Source organism: Desmodus rotundus, chromosome 5 (genome assembly GCF_022682495.2).
Source record: "Desmodus rotundus isolate HL8 chromosome 5, HLdesRot8A.1, whole genome shotgun sequence".
Classification (NCBI taxonomy): domain Eukaryota; kingdom Metazoa; phylum Chordata; class Mammalia; order Chiroptera; family Phyllostomidae; genus Desmodus; species Desmodus rotundus.
The window spans coordinates 49,831,316-49,850,513 of record NC_071391.1 but is presented as its reverse complement, the minus strand read 5'-3'; the positions used below and the strand labels follow the sequence as shown (position 1 = coordinate 49,850,513).

General features: G+C 45.4%; 1 protein-coding gene across 1 annotated transcript in view; it reads right to left on the bottom strand.

The window, feature by feature from the left end:
* Positions 1-11,870: 11,870 nt before the first annotated feature.
* The window catches only part of ACER3 (alkaline ceramidase 3), a 100,429-nt gene continuing 93,101 nt past the window's right edge, over positions 11,871-19,198 (bottom strand). Inside the window, exon 11 of the mRNA XM_053924193.1 lies at positions 11,871-19,051. Within this exon, the coding sequence (XP_053780168.1) occupies positions 18,995-19,051 (57 nt within the window). The 3' untranslated portion in view covers positions 11,871-18,994. The remainder of the gene's footprint in view (positions 19,052-19,198) is intronic.

Below are 19,198 nucleotides of genomic sequence, written 5' to 3'. Positions count from 1 at the left end.
TAGATCTAACTGCCTGGCTCTTGTTTGATAACGCTAAAGGAAGCTCCTTGGCAGGAGGCGTGGCTCAAGACGGAGGCTCCTAAGGTCTGTTGACTTGGGGCGGAACATTCAAGTAACCGCGTTAGCCAGTTCCCGCACCCCCGCCTGGAGCAGCGGAGTCAGGCACAAGGAGCTTTCAGGCTGGGAATGGTGGCGAGCTGCCCTCTCCCGGAGTTCAGAAATGGGAGGGCCACCCTGGACTCCAGCGCTTTCTGCCTTTTACTCGTCTAGAGGTGTAGCTGTCTCTTTGTTTTAATTTGGTTTCTGTTGTGATCATTAATAATTTAGAGGACCTCCTAGCGTGCTGTTAAATTTCAGAGTTTCCTCTTCTGAACTTGGATGGTGCCTCCTTCGCCCTCCCGTCTGCCGGGTTTTGGTTCGTACATTCTAGACGTTGATCTGTTGTTGGCTTCAGACCCTATAAATGTCGCTCCCACTGTCAGCCTCTATTGTTTTTATTCGTCATCGAACAGAAATCTTTAGGCTTGTTCCACTCACACTCAAGCTTTTAAAAACCTTATTATGAGTTTGAAGTTTGCTGAAAAGTCCTTCAGCAAAGTCCTAGGTCACAACGAGATTCTCCTCTATGTTCCTCTGCCATTTTTATAGTTGTACATTTCAAATTTAGGGCTCTAGCCCAGAGAGAGTCCCTTCCCAAACGCAGCATGAGGCGAAACCCCAGGTCGGCGACCAGCCCACGGAGTGAAACGCACCACCAGCTGCATGTCCGCGTGTTAGGTCCCCACCTGCACGGGCCCCTCGGCACTGGCGCCTCCCCATCGGTCTGTCCCAGCGTTAGCCCGGTAACGTTTGTGTCACGACGCCTTGGCGGTCATACACAGTAAGGCAAATGTCACCCCTAGCTTTTAATTTTTAAGAGCGACTTAGATATTCATTTACTTTTTAGAGTAAGCTTATTGAGTTCCTAAAAAAAAAAAAATCCAAATGGAATTTTCATTAGGGCCGCTTGAATTTTAAGATTGCTTTGGGAATAATTGATACCTTTATAATATTAGGTAGTTCCATATTAGAACAAGGACTATCTTTCCGTTCAGACATTGACTATGTCCTTTATTAGAGTTTACTTCGTTTTCTCTGTGGAAGCCTTGGACATTCACGTAAGTTCTATTGTAGATACTTTATAATTTTTGTTGCTATTGTAAATGGTATTTTCTCCCAGGTTTTTATCTTTCTAAATGTCAAACCAAGAGAAAAGTGGAAGAATGATGAACACGTTTACACCTTTTACTTGAATTCACTAATTTTTAGTATTGGTAAATTCTTTCACATATATTCACTTGTACACACTTTTTTTCTGAACCACTGGAAAGTAAGTTCCAGCCATCATACCAAAATGTTCCACCTTTTATGAAAATGATATTTTCTAGCTGGTTATGCCTGGTGTAGAGAAATGGTGCTGGTTTTTGTATGTTGGTTTTGAATCTGGCAACCTTGTTGTTAAAGGCTGCGGGCATTCAAAAAAATCACAGCCACAATTAGAACCACGTTTTCTATCATGAGCCTCTATCTCTACTATGTGTGATTCACTCGATATTTCTATTTTTTCCTCTTTAAATTTTTTAAAATGTGGGTTTCCGACTCTGAATTGATTTCATGACCCGCCTATGAATCTCAGTTCAGGATTGAAAACCGCTGACCCGGACTAGGTCGGGGCCTTCCTCCGCGGCCCCCAGTACGGGCTCCGATCAGACTCCAGCGTCACTCCCCGCACAGGGGAATGTAGCTGCCCGACTGAAAACTCAGGGGGCCAGGAGCCGACAAACACTCACAGTATTTTTCATTCAAGCCCCTAAGGGTCCCCTCCCCGGGCTGGATGCCGAGCTGGCTTCAGGCCCGGCCTCCTCACGCTGCCACAGACCTGCCGCTGTGTGATGCTGGACTGGGCACTGTTCCTCTCTGAGCCCACTTTCCCATTCACTGGGGCTGGGGGCAAGGAGGGCATCTCTCAGGCTCAGACTTCCTGTCCCTCCATAATTGCTATTTGCTTTTTTCTTCTGGGTTTGAGGAAGTGGGTAGGTAGGGCATTGAGGTGGGGACAATTGAAGTGTGGCCTTACCTTTAGCTTCATCCTCACCTCCTCCCTCAAAGGGTTACTGCCTCCCGTTCCCAAGTGCCACTGGGACGGGCAGGGCTGAAGGCATGAATAACGTTGTGGGCGTGTGTGTGCTTGGCTACCGCGGAATTGCTGGACTGCGGATGTGGTGGACATCAGGCGTGGTGGCCAGGACAGGGGTCAGGGCTCAGGCGTCAGGGCCCAGGCACAGCTAGCAGGAAGCCTGGGCCTAAAAGACAAGTGTGACCTTGCGCAGGCCACTCACTTACCTCAGCCTCTGTCTCCACATCTGGCCAATAGTATGATCATAATCCCCGTTCCCTGGTTGAGGGTCCAAGGAAGTCAGGGGCTTAGAGACGCCTTAGGAACATGATGTCACTCTACATTGATTTAGATGTTAAAAATAATATCTTTAAATAATTTTTATTATTTTCTTGTATATCTTTTAGATTCAATTATTTCTATTATAAATGCTACTTTTAAAAAAAGACTTTTTCTGACTGCTTGTTTCTACTATATAGAAATTAAATTGAATTTTGAACATTGATTTTTATACCTGGAAAACTTGATACATTCTTTAAAATTAATTTAATCAGTTGTACATAGGACTTGTGTGTGGGGGTGGTGGGTTTTCTACTTAGACCACAGGTGGCAAACACAAGGCCCGCAGGCCGAATCCGGTCCTCGGTCTTGTTTTATCTGGCCCGGCACCTAGTTTCTACCCAGTGGCAGCGCCGAACTCCTTTCCCCTAGTTAAGCAGTAGTTACATTTACACAGTCCTACAATTACATTCCGCCCTTTGAAGGCAACAGCAAGGCTGATATGGCCCCAGGTGAAAATGAGTTTGACACCTCTGATTTAGATTAATGGTGCTCAGTGACATGTGCTGCCCCCTAGTGGGAGATTTGGAAATTTGTATGGAAGTTTTTGGGTTTTTTTGTGCCCAAGAGTTTACACATCAAAATTCTTGTTATTTTATTTTAAAGTATTTTTATTTTATTAATATTTTATATTACAACTAAGGAATTTTATTAATTTTAAAATATATCTGTGGACATATTCTTTTAGCTAAGAATTAGTTAGAGAAAGAGGAAATTGAGTCTGACAGGGTTGCAAACCTGTAAGGTTTTGATAGCTTTCTTTTTTTAAGTCATTATATTTTTGACTATTTTGCCTTACTGTGCTCTCAGCCAAAGCTTAGACAATGTTAAGCAGAAGTGGTGAACATCTAGTCTTGTTTCAAATTCAAAGGAAATTCTTTCAAATGCTTTCACTTTTTACTAAGATTTTCTTTAAAATCACGAATGGATGTTGAATTTTATTTAAAATATTTTTGTCCTGATCTGAAATATTACTCAACTTTCTGTTGATGTCATGTACCGCATTGACAGGCCTTCGTATATTCTAATTGCTTTTCTAATGCTAACCCCACCCTGAGTTCCTGGGATAAACCCATCCAGATGCTGATGTACTTTTTACATATTGCCACATTCCATCTCTGTCTACTAGCATTTTGCATCTGTGTTTGAGTGCGACAAGCCCATCATTCTCCTCGCTCATGAAGCCCTGGTCAGTTAGTTACGCTGACCGCTGGCCGGGGAAACGGAGTTGAGAGCACAGGCTCACCGGGCCCAGATTCACACTGACCCAAGGACCTCCGCTCTTCTCCGCTTGGAAACTGAGGGGCGCTCCCCCTGGCGGCAACGGGGCGCAACAGCTCCAAGAGTCGGACCGGGTGAGAGGAGCCAGGTGACACCAGGTGGTGCCAGGTCTGGGCTGGCGTGCACACCGCCAAGCCTGGTAAGGCGAGCATCTCAGCTTCAGAGACGGGGTGACTAGGACCCCCAGTGACACAGTAGGCCTCTGATGGCGCCGTTCTGACCTTTTCGAGTTGTGAAGTTTCTGAATTATCATCTCTTTCCCTATAAAGTGGGCTGGGGGTGGGGAGAATAATCCACCTGTCTGTCAAATGGGAAGTTGTCAAAGCACAGAACTCTGAGTTTCCCGAGAATACCGAAGGGTCCTCTCCTGGCCTCAGCATTCTTGTTTTGTCTCCTGCAAGTGCGTGGAAAATGGCAGCTAGGGGAAAGGGAATTCAGGACTAGCGGTTCTCAGTTGTCCAGAATGAGAGTCCACACCAGGAAGGTCTGTGTGAAGGAAGCACATCTGTTCATTCATTAATTTTTGTCCTTTGTTTCATTATTGTTCATTTATTCAACAAATATTCATTGGACACTGTGGTAGGCAAACTAATGGCCTCCAAAAGATACCCATGCCGTAAACGTGGATTTGTGAACATGTTAGGTTACCTGGGAAAGGAGAATTAAGGTTATAGGTGGAATGAAGGATGCTGATCAGCTGACCTTAAGAAGGAAGATAATCCCAGATTATCTTGGGGGGCCCAGTGTGATCACAAGGGTCCTTAAAAGTGTGTCTGTATTCTGCTAACGTGTATGCTGGGAGCGGCTAGTGAGGATGGTGGGCCTTGCCCTCCTTGTGCTCCTTCATCCTGGGCTGCTTCACGGCCTGGTGGTCTCACAGTTGAAGTGGTGAAGCTGGAGGCTGTGAGATCCCTTGGGTCCTGGGCTTCGCAGCCTGCATGATGTCACTTCCACCACAGTCTGTCAGTCAAAGCAAATCACAAGACCAGCCCAGATGCAACAGGTGAGGAGGTGCTCCAAAAACTTATGGTCATTTGTAACCTACCACATGGGTTTGGAGGAGGTAAGTTGTCCCAGCAGGCAATGAGGGGTGAAGAGAGGGAGGGGGCAGTGCGGACAGACCCCCAGAGGTCTGTCTGGGACTACACAGGACACCTCTGGGATACATTCCAGGTTTAATGTGGTTGGAGGGGGAAATATTGGGAGCTGAAGGAGCAAAGCTAGATTAGAGGCACCCTGAGAAGGGCCTTGAATGCCACACCTGGACTTTTAACTTGTCCTTTGAAAGTTTTGACAAGTCCATATCTGTTTTCAAGAATCTATTAGAGCAGGCTGTATAGATGCTGGAGAGGGCAAGACTGGAGGGAGGGGCCCTGGAGCGGGTGGGACAGTGACCCACAGGAGAGATCGAGGCCCAGGCCTGAACTGGGCAGCGGCTGTGAGAAGGGCTGGGATGGTGCCCTTGAGACTTGGTAACTTACTGGGTATTCTATGAGAATGTTCACTTCTCAGGCTCTCTGTCCTTCTTGCTAATTTAGAGGGGTCTGGGATGGGGGGATGTCTGCAGCTAGAGTGAGGGACAAGAATGAGGGGAAGTGAGTGGCGGGAAGGTGAAGGACTGAAAGAGGGTGGAAGCACCAATTAAATCCGGAGCAAACAAGGGCCAGAGTACAGCCTGACCCCGTTCCTCTCCAGACTGAGCAGTTCCTGCCCCATCAAGGCTGGGAAGAGCAGGTACCATACTGGCCAGCCGGACGACTTAATTGTGTTAACTCATTTTTGTCAAGCCCCCTAAAAATTCATCTTTTCACCTTAGCAGAAATGTCTTTTGGGGATTTTAGAAATGAAGTGGGAAGAAAGTTAAATGGGGCTAATTTTAATGGAGTAAAATGAACCGACTTTATAACAGGCAGCTAAGACCTCTCCAGGAAGGTTCTGGAATGGCCAGAGAGGATGCAGTGACTGTGTGTGGCAGGGTGGCTTCAGACAGTTGAGTACTGCTCGGAGGTGGAAGTGAAGCAGTTCTGACTCCTTTTCAGCCCTTCCCTTTACGACGGGCAGGAGCCCTAACCTCCCGTGGAAAGTCTCGGCCCAGTTCTCTGCTGGTTCTGCCACAGCCTCGCCTGGAACACTGGGGTGGGTAGTGCAGAGAAACCTGTCCCCGCCCCAAGATAAACAGGTTCTGTGGGCACAGGCCAGCTGCGGCGACCAGGAGGGGGCAGAAAGCTGGATGGTCCCTTGTTGCAGATGGAACTGCTCAGCGTGAGAAGGATCTAGAAGTGGGGTGGACTCCCCGGGTTTGTTCGGAAGTTTCGAGGTGCCCCTGGCAGGCCCAGAGCAGGCACTCTTACTCTTCCGGGAAGGATGCCCTTCAGAAAACCCATTCTAATTAGATTCCTACTACGCCGCGGTGCTCACCCTTAAGACAACCCGACATTGCGCATATGTAGAATTCCACGTTCAAAGTTAGTGACGTGGCCGCACTCGCGCAGTTTTTCAGCGGAGGACCAGGGTGGCAGTGGCAGGCCTCAGACACCGACGAGGACACCACGCAGGTAGCAGCGCCCTGTCAGGACTGACGCCAGCGCGCTGTGGCTAGGAGCCTGTGCCTCAGGGTAGTGTTGGGTCAGGACTACTGCCCGCCATGCCTCGTGCCACATGGAGGATGCTGCCAACCGCCACAGCCGTGCCCAGCCCAGCCGCTGGCATCCACAGACCCTCGGACCCAGAACTCAGTCTCACTCCGGGCGTCCTTTCCAAGTGGCTAGTGATTCCCTTTGGATGGAGGTGCCCTTGCCCTTCAAAATTCCTCTAACTAGTTCTTAAATGGTTGGGTTCTAGGACTCAGCCTGAGACCCTCTTCTTTCCCTCCATGATCTCGCCTGCTCCCCCAGTTTCCAACATGATGCGCGCTTTGCTTCTCAAATTTGTGTCTTAGCCCAGACCTCTCAGCTGAGCTCCAGATCCACACTTTTTATTATCCTGAAGCTCTCCACCAGGATAAGTAAGTCCTCACTTAACAGCATTAAAAAGTTCTTGGAAACTGCAAATTTAAATGAAAAAACATGTAACAAGACCAATATTATCATAGGCTAGTTGATATAAACAAGAGCTAAGTTCCTATGGCATATTTCTGGTCACAAAAACATTACCACATTTCTAAGTAAAGACCCCAAAACACTTCTAATATTAAAATTGAAATACATGTGAGCTATACATACATCTAAGAAAGATGAATAAAACCAAGTAAGATAGTTCTTTTCCAACCCACTTATTTCAGTTCGGGGTCATGTTGGCTGCAGCCTCTCACGGCAGCTCCCGGAGCAAGGCGGGAACCAACTCTGGAGAGGACCCCCTTCCATCGCAGGGCCACTCACACCCGCCCCACACTCACTCAGCCCAGGGCAATGCAGACACTCCGGTTAACCTAACGTGCACGTCTTTGGGTCTGTTTCACGCTGTGACATCTGACTAACTTCACTGTCCTTAGCAAGCATATCAAAGACTTCTAGTTGATGATTATTATCTGTGTTCCCTAAAATGTGGCCACAAATATTTCTGAGAGCTTGTTTGGAGGTTCTAGCAGGGAGCACAGCTACATGTATACCCTTGACCGAAGACCGGTCCTCTCCGCTAGTGGGGAAGGTCGTCCTCTTTGTCGAGCACACAGCTTCGGGAGGGACGCACGTGGATCAGTTAGGGAGGAAGGGGACACCCGCCTAGCCGGCCAGGTCAGCCGAATCAACCCTGGTGATCAGTGGGGTGACGGATGTCACAGCCAGATCGCCCTCACATCCTCAGTGTAGCCATACACATTTTAGTTAGCAGCTGGTGTCTGGGATGGCACGACAACCGAGATACATATCAAACCAGTGAGAGGAACGGTTATGAACAGTCATCTGTCACAAGACCACCAGGACCACGGCCCTTGGCTCTACTGTGCTCTGTGTTCCTCTGTCCTGTCCATCGTCAGCGCCTGAGTCACAGGACGAGAAGTGCTGTCACAAGGCCCTGGGGTGGACAGTAACCTGCACACAGCTGCCGGGCTGTCTGTCCTCTCTGACCCTACGTTCCCCTAAGTAAATGACCTGATAATAAACTCGGTTACACTTTGTGGAGCTGCCTGCTTTGCGGGTTGGTCTGAAGACACCTACTCATCACCGTGGCCTTTACACCCGAGCCCCACCCCCAGACAGGGAGGGGCCCAGAGAAAGCTCTCACAGATGCTGGAGGACGCGGCAGAAGCCACACAGACAGGGACCCAGCCCGGGATCAGGTTTTTTCTCTCAATGTTAGCACGAAACAACTTCGGACAAAATTGTCACTCGAGGACATCCTGTATATATCTCACACAGACGTCAAACTCAGCAAATTCCATTTATTTTGTAACTCACCCCAAATCTGCTTCTTCCCATACAACTCGGACAGACGTTTCTGTCTCCAATGGCATTGCCTCTCCTTGGACCACTGCAGGCCCTTCTCTCCGGAATCCCTACATCCACCCCGGCTCTCTTTATTCCATTCTCCACCCTTTCAACAGCTTTCCAAATTCAGGTTCTTACCATCCTCTCAAGGACATCCCACAGGACTCGCTCCTGCCCTCGTCTCCACTTGCCTCCTGCTCTCCCTGCCATGATCAGCCCGTTTTCTTCCCAATTCCTCTCATCCCTCACTTGTTAACGTAACATGCGCCTTCGGGAAGTCTCCCTCCTCCAGTTCCCCAGGGCGCACTGGCAGAGCTCTCCGTGCCCTTCCCCAACGATGCTCACCCCAAACGTAAGTGGCACGGTTGTTAGACACTAGGCTGTGAGGGCCATAAGGCGGGGTGTCTGTCCTGTTCTCCAGTGTAGTCGGAGCACCTAACACTGCCATACAGTCCCCACATACAGCCCCCACAGTGCCATGTAGTCCCACGTAGCAGGGCTCAAAAAATGAATCCTCTCTTTTTATGCTTTCTCCACATATTCCTTTGAGAATCAAGCCCTGTTTGGGACGAGGCCCCCTACCAAGTGAGGCAGGCCCTTCTTTCTTACCTAGGTAGACACATCATGCTTTGCAGTCCGGGGCTGAAGCAAGAGAAAAAGGTGGAAAATACCTCTGACAGGCCGGAGCTGAGCCCAGAGTTAAGATCAATAAAACTTGCTCCATCAAATGATGCATGCCTGTGGGGGGGGGGGGGGGTGTGGCAGGCAGGGTGGCACTAGAAAAGTGTGTCTGGTTCACAGGTGGCATTGAAGCAATCCCAATTCCTTTGTAGTTGTCCAATTTATAAAGCACAATTCAAAATGCTTTGCAAATTCACTTGTGCTCCATCAGGCCAGGGTTGAGCCAGGCAAGGCTGCCCCTCTCTGAAACACAAAGGAGGGACTAGTGGAAGAATCTGCCACATAGTCAGTCAGCAGTAACGGAAACTACCCATTCCAGTGGGCTTGGGTAGAAAAGCTAATATTTAAAAGCTGAAGTTTGGGTACGGAGGGAGGAGCTCACCCAAGAAAGACGGTATGGGAGAGGGACTCAGCACAGGGGTCCTGGTGGCTGTCCCTTCAGCTCTCTCCCAGAGCCACAAACCCAGTCTCTCCTCATGTGACTCTAGTTGGCTCCCCCCACCGCCCCCCTCCGCGGTCCAAAGTGTGCGGTGAGGCTACATTGCCTTCCTTTTCTTAAACACAGGGCAACCTCTAGAGGCCTGAAGATAAACATCCAGGGGAGACAATTCTCTGTAAGAAGCTGCAACGGCACCACCATAAGCAAGGCTGGCAGAGGACTTGGCTTCAGAGGCTCAGAGGAGAGTGATGGATGGCCATCTCCCAGGAAACTGGCCAAGGTGCCAGCAGCCACTGGCTCCATCAAAACCAGCCAGAAGCACAGACCATAGAGCAGGGTTTAAGGCTGCAGTCTGAAGAGCTTGGAAGATACACTGGCAAATAATTATTGTCTCGGGTCTTGCAAAGTTCCACGTCCATGTGAAAATTCCTGATTCAGGTTGATTTGTCCAGTGACTTCTTTCCTCCCATTTCAAGACTACAGGTCCTTTAAAAGCAGCACTGCAATAATCCTCTTGGACCAAGACCACTCCTCCTGGACTTTAGATACTACGAAGTTGAGATATTTTCACTCTCCTGATTTCATCCCTTTCCTCGTATCCCAGAGTCTCCCTGATCGTCTATTTCCAGTAGACTCAATGAACCACCGGTCCTTTTGTTTTAATTTGGCTTCTCCATGAGAACCCGCCTGCAGAAATCTTTTGCTCCCTCTAGGATTTGCAGATCTCACGTCAAGGGCAGACACTCTACTGAAGTTTCTATCGCACACACGGTGCCACTCTCCTGAGAAGACGCATCTGATAAGAACCACTTTGCAGTTTCTTTCCTGAGCCTTCTGATGGCTGAACGTTCCAGACCAGGGGATAAAAGACATCCACATCTACAGTGTCCCCCTGAAGGGGACAGACACGCTTTCTCAGATGTTTGTAACCAAGAGTTAAGCTTACGTATTTCCCAATCCCCTGCTTGCACGGCTAACCTCCCAACCCTAACGCGATTCCAAGAGAATAATTTACTTACTGAGCAGGAGGAGTGTGCCTTGGGAGTTTGGAGGGGTCAGAGCACCTCACAGTCTTTTCACCTGCTCTCTTCCCTCCCTGTCTCAGCTCCAGAGCCCCTTCTAATGTCACCATTCACATACATTAGTGGCAGCTCCTTGATGGCCGGGAATGGGCTGGAGCGGGTGGATTCTTCAGGGTTTGGGCTGAAAGCATCTCTGTGGGAAAGTGAGCTAACTACACGATAGTCTCCGATACTCTCCAGGGAAGGGAGTCACACCAGGGGAGGCTTGGAGAGGGCAGGGAGAAGCCAGGCGCAACGGCCCTCTGTTGCATGATCTTATGGCCCCTTGTGGAGACTACCTGGGTGTGGTCTTTCAGGTTGTCCCTGCGAGGGGGCAGGCAGACACACCTCACCTCATCACAAAGTATTTTCTCAAAAGGATAGCCACATTAATTTGGCAAACATTTTTGTTCTTGTTATTTTTCAAAATTTATAATGAAGACAATAGTCCCTGATTAATTTTTCCTCATAGAATTTTACAGAACTTTCTCATAAACTTTCATAGAACTTTAAAAAAAGTGGCTTGGAAAACTAGGTGAACTACAGAAAATTCTGATTTGTTTTAAGTCTTGTAGATGGCACTTTGGGCACTGCTGACATATCTGACTTGTGCAGTAATTTTTGTCTGTTTCTGATCTGTCCCCGCCTAATCGTGTAAAGCTGGAAGGCTCGTGCATTTACTCCAGAGCTTCTAAAGTTGAGCACACTTGGTATTTATAGATCATACTGTTTAACTGAAAAGTTACCAGCTTTCCACTTGGGAGCTCCTTTGCTGAAGGTCTAAAGAAGGGAAGCACACTCCCAGAACCAGAGGGAATCTTTGAGACTTTGCGGTCACATCCATCTCTTTTTCATATACTTCCCTCTCTTTTGTTTGAAACCTTGTAAATTACCCAGCTTGGAGTTGAAGGTACTGCAGTATAGTCTCAGACTAGTAACAGAAAAATCCTAGCAGAATTACTGAACATGCTTTCCTATGAACAGGATGGCCGCTGGCCTGCACGGTCCCTTCACTCGGAAACTGGAATAGGGTGTGTGCTCGGGTGCAACCCTACCAAGGCACATGCCTTGACAAGCTGAGCAGAGGCTAGATTTCAGCCCCTTAACCCCCGCCCCCAACAGACTGACCTTGTGCAGTGCACGAAGTGTGCAACTATCCACAGTGCCCTGCCTTTATACAAACATACTGTGCATTAAATGTAAACCAGGGATAGGACACTGCCAGAAGTCTGATTTGAAACAGCATCCTTTAATACTGTTACCAATAGAGGGGCAACTGAATGCTGAAATATAGCCTAGATTAGAGCAGATTAGATAAATATACAAAATGCTACTATCTCCTAGAAAAATGATTGTGGCGTTGGCAAATCAAATGGAAAAAGTGAATAAGCAGATGTGAGAGCACTTGGAAACGCTTAGTTCCTTGTACCAGTTTAGGACAATCTATGTTTATTAAATAATTGCTAGTAGAACAAACATCTACACCAAAATGAAACTAGGAAACCATGTAATTAACTTGAATAGTTTATCTGCTGGTCACATTGATAAATGACTCAGAAATATTAAAAGTATGAAAATGCTTGACAATAAACAATGCCCAATCAGTACATTAAGCAGAAATTGATAATAGCTGTTTCTTAAAGTAGACTCATGTATGAATAGGCACTAAACAATTGAGCTCCTCAAAGAGCCAAAAAGAAACAGACTACTTGTGGAAAAAACTTTGAATTTTCCTTTTGAAAGGAAAGTGTGCACACGACTATGGCACAGCTCATCAGTCCCTTTGCAACCACTGCACGGCACGTTTTAAACGGCGTGAGAAAAAATGGTCTAAAGAGCTCAACTTCCTGGAAGTCAACCCAAAAGATGAACGCGACTAACATTTCTGGACTTTACAGTATGGAGTGGAATTCCCTTTCTAACAAAAACAAAATCATGTAATTTTTTCAAAGGTTTAGGCACTTCACAGCAGACTGTTGCCAATCTAGTAAAACTGATACAAAGAAATAATTTTATAGTGTAAATATTTAAACACAAATCATACAATTACATTCAACAAAGAAGTGAGAGATTTCAAATGTATGAAGTATTTCATTCTGACAAATGCACACCGAATCGCCTTGCAGAGAAGGGCAGTACGAAGTGCTGCCGGATTTCCACTGTGGAGCTCACTTGCTGAAGGTCTCCCAGAACCAGAGCGCGAGCCGTCGAGGCTTTGCGGGTCTTTGTCTTTTTGTATGTTCAAACAACACTTAGAATGTAAAAATCATTCTTGCTTTTCAGTCCGCACTGCTGCAGACTGGATTTGGCCCCGGGGGCTGTCATTGGCCTACCCCTGTTCTATGGCCATTTGGTATCATAGAACATTTGTATCATTTTCTTTGGGGCGAAGATGACCTCAGAGTGAGTACTTACAGGGATATATACATGCTTAAAGATTTCTCTAATACGCGCACCCCGCTGCAGCCTGAGTTACCACTGTAAACTCACCTTAAAAGCGATGATCTGCAGATCTAACATTGCCGTGTTTCAGAACCTTATGACGATTTGGTGAATATTCAAATTACCAAGGACTAAATATAGTTTAAGTATCAACACTGCGTTCTTTAAAGCAACGAAGCAGGTTTTGTTAACGAGGCTGACAGGAACTGTGAGCAAAGTGTGCCTGGTGGTTGATGGCGTACTAGTGCCAGCTGCTGAGCTAACCAGAGTGGGGCGATTTTAGGTCATGCGCATGCCTGTAATTGAATTTCTTGAGTTAGGTTTTAGGGTTTTCTAGTAGGAAATGTTCCTGTGATCATTTTCCACATTAGCTACCAATCAAAACAGATAGTAACTTGCTGAATTTAATGATAAATGAAGGTCTTGTGAAACAACACTAGGTATTTAAAGTGTATTAAAACGGGGGTCAGTACTGCTTCTTCCAAATGGCTGAACGTGCACGAACAGCAGGAATTCTGCAGCTAATAATTCTGTTTAAACTCTTTTCAGTGACGCCTTCTCCTGAGCTGCTCTGATGGCCTCCTGGGGGAAGGGCTGGCGTTTGAAGTTGTTACCCCTTACGTTTTCCACCTCTCCCTCCACGATGTCAAGGTTTCATGACCCAAGGTGAAGGTTTATGGTCCCAAGCCAGAGTTCTATCTTCAGTTTGAATTTCAAGTGAAGCAGTATCTGTATCTGGGTCTAGGTCACTTCCAAATAAGATAAAATACTGGGTCGTTAATTACTAAACCTCAGTTTAGTACTGCTGTTCTTTAATCTTCTATTTTCCAGATTCAAGAAACCCCTTTAACTCTTTTAAGCTATCTATAACTTACAGAATTTAGATTATATCTTTGCAAACAAAAAGAAAACATTTATCTTTTCTCCTTGCCTGATCCCTCCAAAATTTGGAAACTCTTATCGAATATTCTTATTTTTATGGCAATATAGTTATTTGAGTATGTCCAAAAAGAGTTGGTTCTCCTTGTAACAGGACACAACTGGAAGCACTGTTTTATTATGAGGGCTTTGACTAGAATGTCATATTTGAGAGGATATGTGTCGAATAAGAAATGACTAGTTTTAAAGAACTAAGGTTGACTTACAAGGAGCCAGCGCTTACAAAGCTCCCCTGGAAAACCGGCCTGGCAGCCTTGCAGGGTTCCCAGCCTTACTGGTGAGCAAGGAAGGCCACTTCACGGCAGCCCAAAATGCTCTGAATATTTTGGGGACCCTGAGAAGGAGGAATTCATCCAAATCTGCAGGTACTGCAAGTGAAGCCTGGTGGTGAGTTCTTGGCTTGGCTCCCTAGCTTTGTGGCTTTAAAATGTCCAATCTGAAACTCCTGGTAAAAGTCCCAGCAAAACAAAGATTAAAAGGCCGATGTCATCAATTGTGATTTTTGTTGCACTGAACCTACCAGGCTAAGCTTGATGAGACTAGATCTGTTTTGCAATCAAAAATAGTGACTGTCTATTACCCTGACTGTCTTTGATGAAAATGAGGGTGAGTAGAGAGAAATTTTCTTTCAGTGGAAAACTAGATTCTAGTTCATTCTCTGTGAGTTATTTTCACCTGTTTGTAAGCTGGATCCTGCCATCTTGTACATTTTTTCAGTGAACATTTCCAATTTTCTCCCACTCCTGACTTGGTATCACTAAGAATTAAAACTGCCCTTTTCCTGAAGCCGAAGCTGGACGACCTGCTGTAACTTTAAAGGATTTATCACTACGACAGCTCCTGACTCTCAGGAAGTTCACCAGAACACGGTTCTTTGAGCTCCAGGAAATAACCATGCCCGACACTGCCAGTTCCTTACTCCACCACCTAAAGGCACTTCAGGACCAGCACCTGGAGATCCTTGCGGCTGCCCCTGGACTCAAAGACTCAGTTTATGATCTGCTCCAACAACTAAGTTTTGTTTTTCCTTCTGTTTCTGTGTAAATCTATGTCTTTTCCTTTGCAGGTCTTTTACTCCCCAGCTTGTAACACACATCTCTCCACAGCCACTAACTCAGCTTTTGGTTAAACTTTCTGGAGGCTTTAGACGGGAAGAAAAGGGGTGCAGAATATACCACTGTGGCAAAAGAATTATTCTGAGCTGAAGGCATCTGGGAATGAGCAGATGCAGGAGGAAGCCTTTCTTTTTCCTGAAGTCCTTTTATCTGCCGAAAAGTAGAGCCTCCCAAAGGAACTCATCGGTCATAAATCCTCTCCCCTGGGAGTTTCGTCCCCACCTGAACGGACACTGTCATGAAGCTATCATCTCTTCCACCTATTCTCCTAAGGCCCCATTATCTTTCCTAAAAGTCATTTGTTTTCCCGTAAGTGCCCTCTGTCCCCAGCCCTTTTCCTTATTAAGCCCCAGATTCTTCCTCCTTGCGGCACGTTTTTCGCTGAACTCCCGTGGAGGTATGTGAGTAAAGGTCTGCCTTTTCCCTTGCTAACCTGTCATTTGTCAGGCCCCCAACTACTGAATCTAAGAGGACGGGAAAGATTTCCCCTCTCCAACAGGAGAAAGTAAGGCCAGGGGCACGCTCACATAAACCTCAGCAATACTGGCAACTTATTCCCACCCAGCCACTACAATTGGACACTAAAATAACAAAGTTTCCTTATTCTTGAAGGAAGTGCAACAGTTTAAAAAAAAACAGCACTGAATTTCTCCAGTCAGATGGGTCCTGACCATTCTTTTTCTTTTTCATTTTACAGCTCCCCAAAGGGGTTTAACTACTTTTAGCCAAATTTTAGTCATTATTTCCAAATGTTTACAGCACAGTGAACAAGCTGTAATTTTAGACACTAAAAAGCAAGACAAAGTTATCAAACTAGTTATACTATGGCGCTGATAGGATGGGAAATGTGGACAGAGGTAGATCTGCAAATCACCACATACTTGCAAATTCCAATTACAACTGGTTCTCTTTGACATTTCAGTTTTACACAACTGTTTATCCAGCAGCACATCGCAAACCACAGGGCTAAAAGGATTTCTTCTGTCACGTAAATGTGGAATTGAGAGCTAAAACTGTACGCTTCGCGACAAATGATTTGTTCAAGAGTAAAGTAACATGGAACCCATAAAACGTGTAAGAAAACCTTAAATTATTAAACGCTTTTAGGGACATTGGCTAAATTCAGAAACTGTTTGCATTAAAATGGAACTTTTTGCAGGTATTTAAGGACTTTCATGCATCGTGTACCTGAAATTTTTTGTCTCTTGATTTTCTTTGACTCATCCCTCCTTAGTGTAAGAAAAACCCTCTTAGTGTAAGGAAAGCCCAGATTAACAGTCCTGGCAATTCTGCAATGAGGTTTAACCATAATATCTGACCGAATTCTGCTGACCCACATACCACTATTTGGATCTCTTGTTTGCAGACTATTCAAAAATGATGTTTCTCCTGTTAGTGATCAATTTATATACTACCACAAGGATCAGAGAGATGGCTTCCGGTGGTGGCAATGTTGCACTGACGTAACAAGGTGGGGAGGCGCGGACAGAATGAACAATCTGATTAACACAACCACCTTTCACCTAGTTTTTCCTTTAAAAAAAAAAGTATAATTGTTTTTAATTTTCTGGAGTGAAAATGGCAGCACAGGAAGGATATTAAAATGTGTAAGCAAACTACCTCTTTCACATCCTCATAAAGTATTAATGTTTTCTAAAATATAATTTGCTACAGGGCTCACAGAGGCGCACCTTTCACATCAGGTGATATGCAAACAAACCATTATTTGTTTAGCCATAAAGAGGATTTTGTTTGTTGTCTTTTTTTTTTTTTTTTGTATATTCTAGTTAACAGGAAGTCTTCCAAGAAAATAAAGGGAACAGAGAGGGGAAGTAATCCAACCCTATAATGCCCACCCAGAATCCCAGAAGGAAAAAAACAAAACCATTGAAATAAAGGCCATTTAGCAATGTCCTAAAGGTTAGTGGTATTTCCAAAATACTTGCTGTGGCACAGATATAAAGTCTTGAGTGTGCTAATACTTAGGTTGCCAAAAAGAGAGCCAGGTGGGGCAAAAACTAACTTGGAAAATGAAAGAGACTGGATTTAGTCTCTGCTTTTTGCCCAACACTTGTAAAATAGTTTGATGCTGTCTGTTTTCCCTGATGGAAACAAAGGTCTTTGAAAAATTGGCCACACGCTTCTCCAGTGCGATGAGGGGCAGCTTCATTAACCAGTGGCGGCTGCCTGCTCACCTGCCAAACTGAAGGGCCTCTGCGAGGGTGTGCTCTCCACTCACTCAGTCTGACTTTAATACTGCAGAGTCTCAGTCTCCCAGGGGTTAGCAGCATTATCATGAAGGGTGGGCCTATTTCTATATATAGATTCTCTGAGCAGAAGTACATCTTGCGTGACAAGTACAAAAGACAATGGTGTGAAACAAATGGAACTCATTAAAAAAGGTAAGATGGCAGAGAGCCTAGGTAGCTGCGCATGAAATGCAGCCAGAAGTCAGAATCTTGTGGTAAAGGACAGAACAATCTCATGGGCTGTGTGTCAGAACTGTTTAGTTTCATGTTTTCCTAAGGCACGGCCACAGTTCTTTGACGTTTATGTTTGGCAAGTGCTTTTCTATCTGGAGATCACAAAGGTAGGCCGAAGTACCCGCCTAACGGCATGTTAGCATGCTAGGGTAAGGAAAATACTATTTGGACTAAAACTAAGGCAAGTAGGTGAAAAAAGAACAAAATTTGTATTGGTTTCAAATTTGTACTAAGGCTACTTACTGAATACTGGAAAAATGACAGAAATGTTTGATGCCTTTGCATAAGAAAAAATGAGCTTCCTTTTGAGGCTCATAGCAACAATCTGAAGTTTATAATAATGTATAAGCAAGAAAAGTCATAAAAATGCTAATGGTGTAAAGTTACAAATATGGTAATACACAAGCAAAGGGATCTAATTAGGTTTTTAAACCTAGACAGGTGTTATGTTTGTGAAAAGTGATATAATTTGTTACACATTCAAATCCAAATCAGCACTAGCTGCCTTACAGTGAGATTTCACTGCCATTTTTCAGCACTTTATCTTTTGGGAGTTCTGTTACAAGTTCAAGTAAGTTAGAGCTGTTCCCAACCCTTAGATCTATTTCCTTCAGAAAATGAAGGAGCAGGTATTCTAAATAGTAAGTTTTATGTAAATAGGATCCTGATAATTTAGCTCTAGTTAACCCAACACATTGTCTCTGAAAACCGGGAAATATTGCATAATTTACAATGTCAGAGTATAATGACATTCACTGGTAACTTCAAACGAGTTATGCCAGGAGGATGGAATATGAGTAGACCAGACCACGCTTCCCTAGCCATAAAAACAGTAACGACCTGAAGATCTGAGAAGATCAAAGGAAATGGAACACCCGCCTTCAATTGTCTGCAGACCCAACATTCTGCACAGGTGTCCTCACAGCCCTCGGAAAGGCTGCAAGATGCGCCCCCCACCCCACCCCCCGGCCCTGACTGGTTGTGGCCACACACAGACAAGCCAGAGCTGGGATGTGACAACCCAGTGGCGGGCCTGAGCTTGCTTACACACCCTCTGATTGGCACAGAGGCAGACAGTGAAAAACTACCAGAATCCCACTGATAGCTCTTTAAACAAAACAAAACAAAAAAACCTTGGAAAACCAACTGTCATGAGGTTACTTGGACAAAAATACAAATCAAGGCTGACACAGCTAAGTGCTAGCTCAGAGCTGGGCTTCTGGAGATGGGGTGTTGCCAGTATAGTGATTTCATTATTTAACCAAATATTAAGAAAGTATAATTCACATGCAACCCTTGTCAAAAAAAGAGGAAATGGTAAATTTCCTATGATCAGCACAAACTGTTAACCTTTTAAGAAGAGCCCAATTTTTCTAGCATTCAAGTATACATAGACATATCATGTCTGTTTCTTTTTAACATCTTAGAGTGAGGGGGAGGGGGAGGGGGAGGAGGACATAAGCTAAACATCCAACAAGCCCCATTCCTCATTCTCTGTGTGGCTGGCAGCATTAGTCAGAGTCACTCCTTAGCTGTGATGGTCATGATATACTTGAACGTGAAGATCTTTAAGGATCTTCTTATTCCTTTGACCAGGCCTATGGCAGATGCTTTTTTGTTTTCTTGTGGAATAATTTATCTGTGCTTCCTGAGAGGCTCCAACAGGATCATTGGCCAGATTCCGAAGAGAAACTGTTTGGAAACAAGTGAGGACACAATGAAAGAAGATAAAAGTGTTGCATATTATCCCTGAAAAAATGAGAAAGAACCCACGGGCTATGCCTACAGTGCTTGGCAGGTTCGCTAGTGATTGTCTGGGTAGAAGTACCCGAGCGCAGC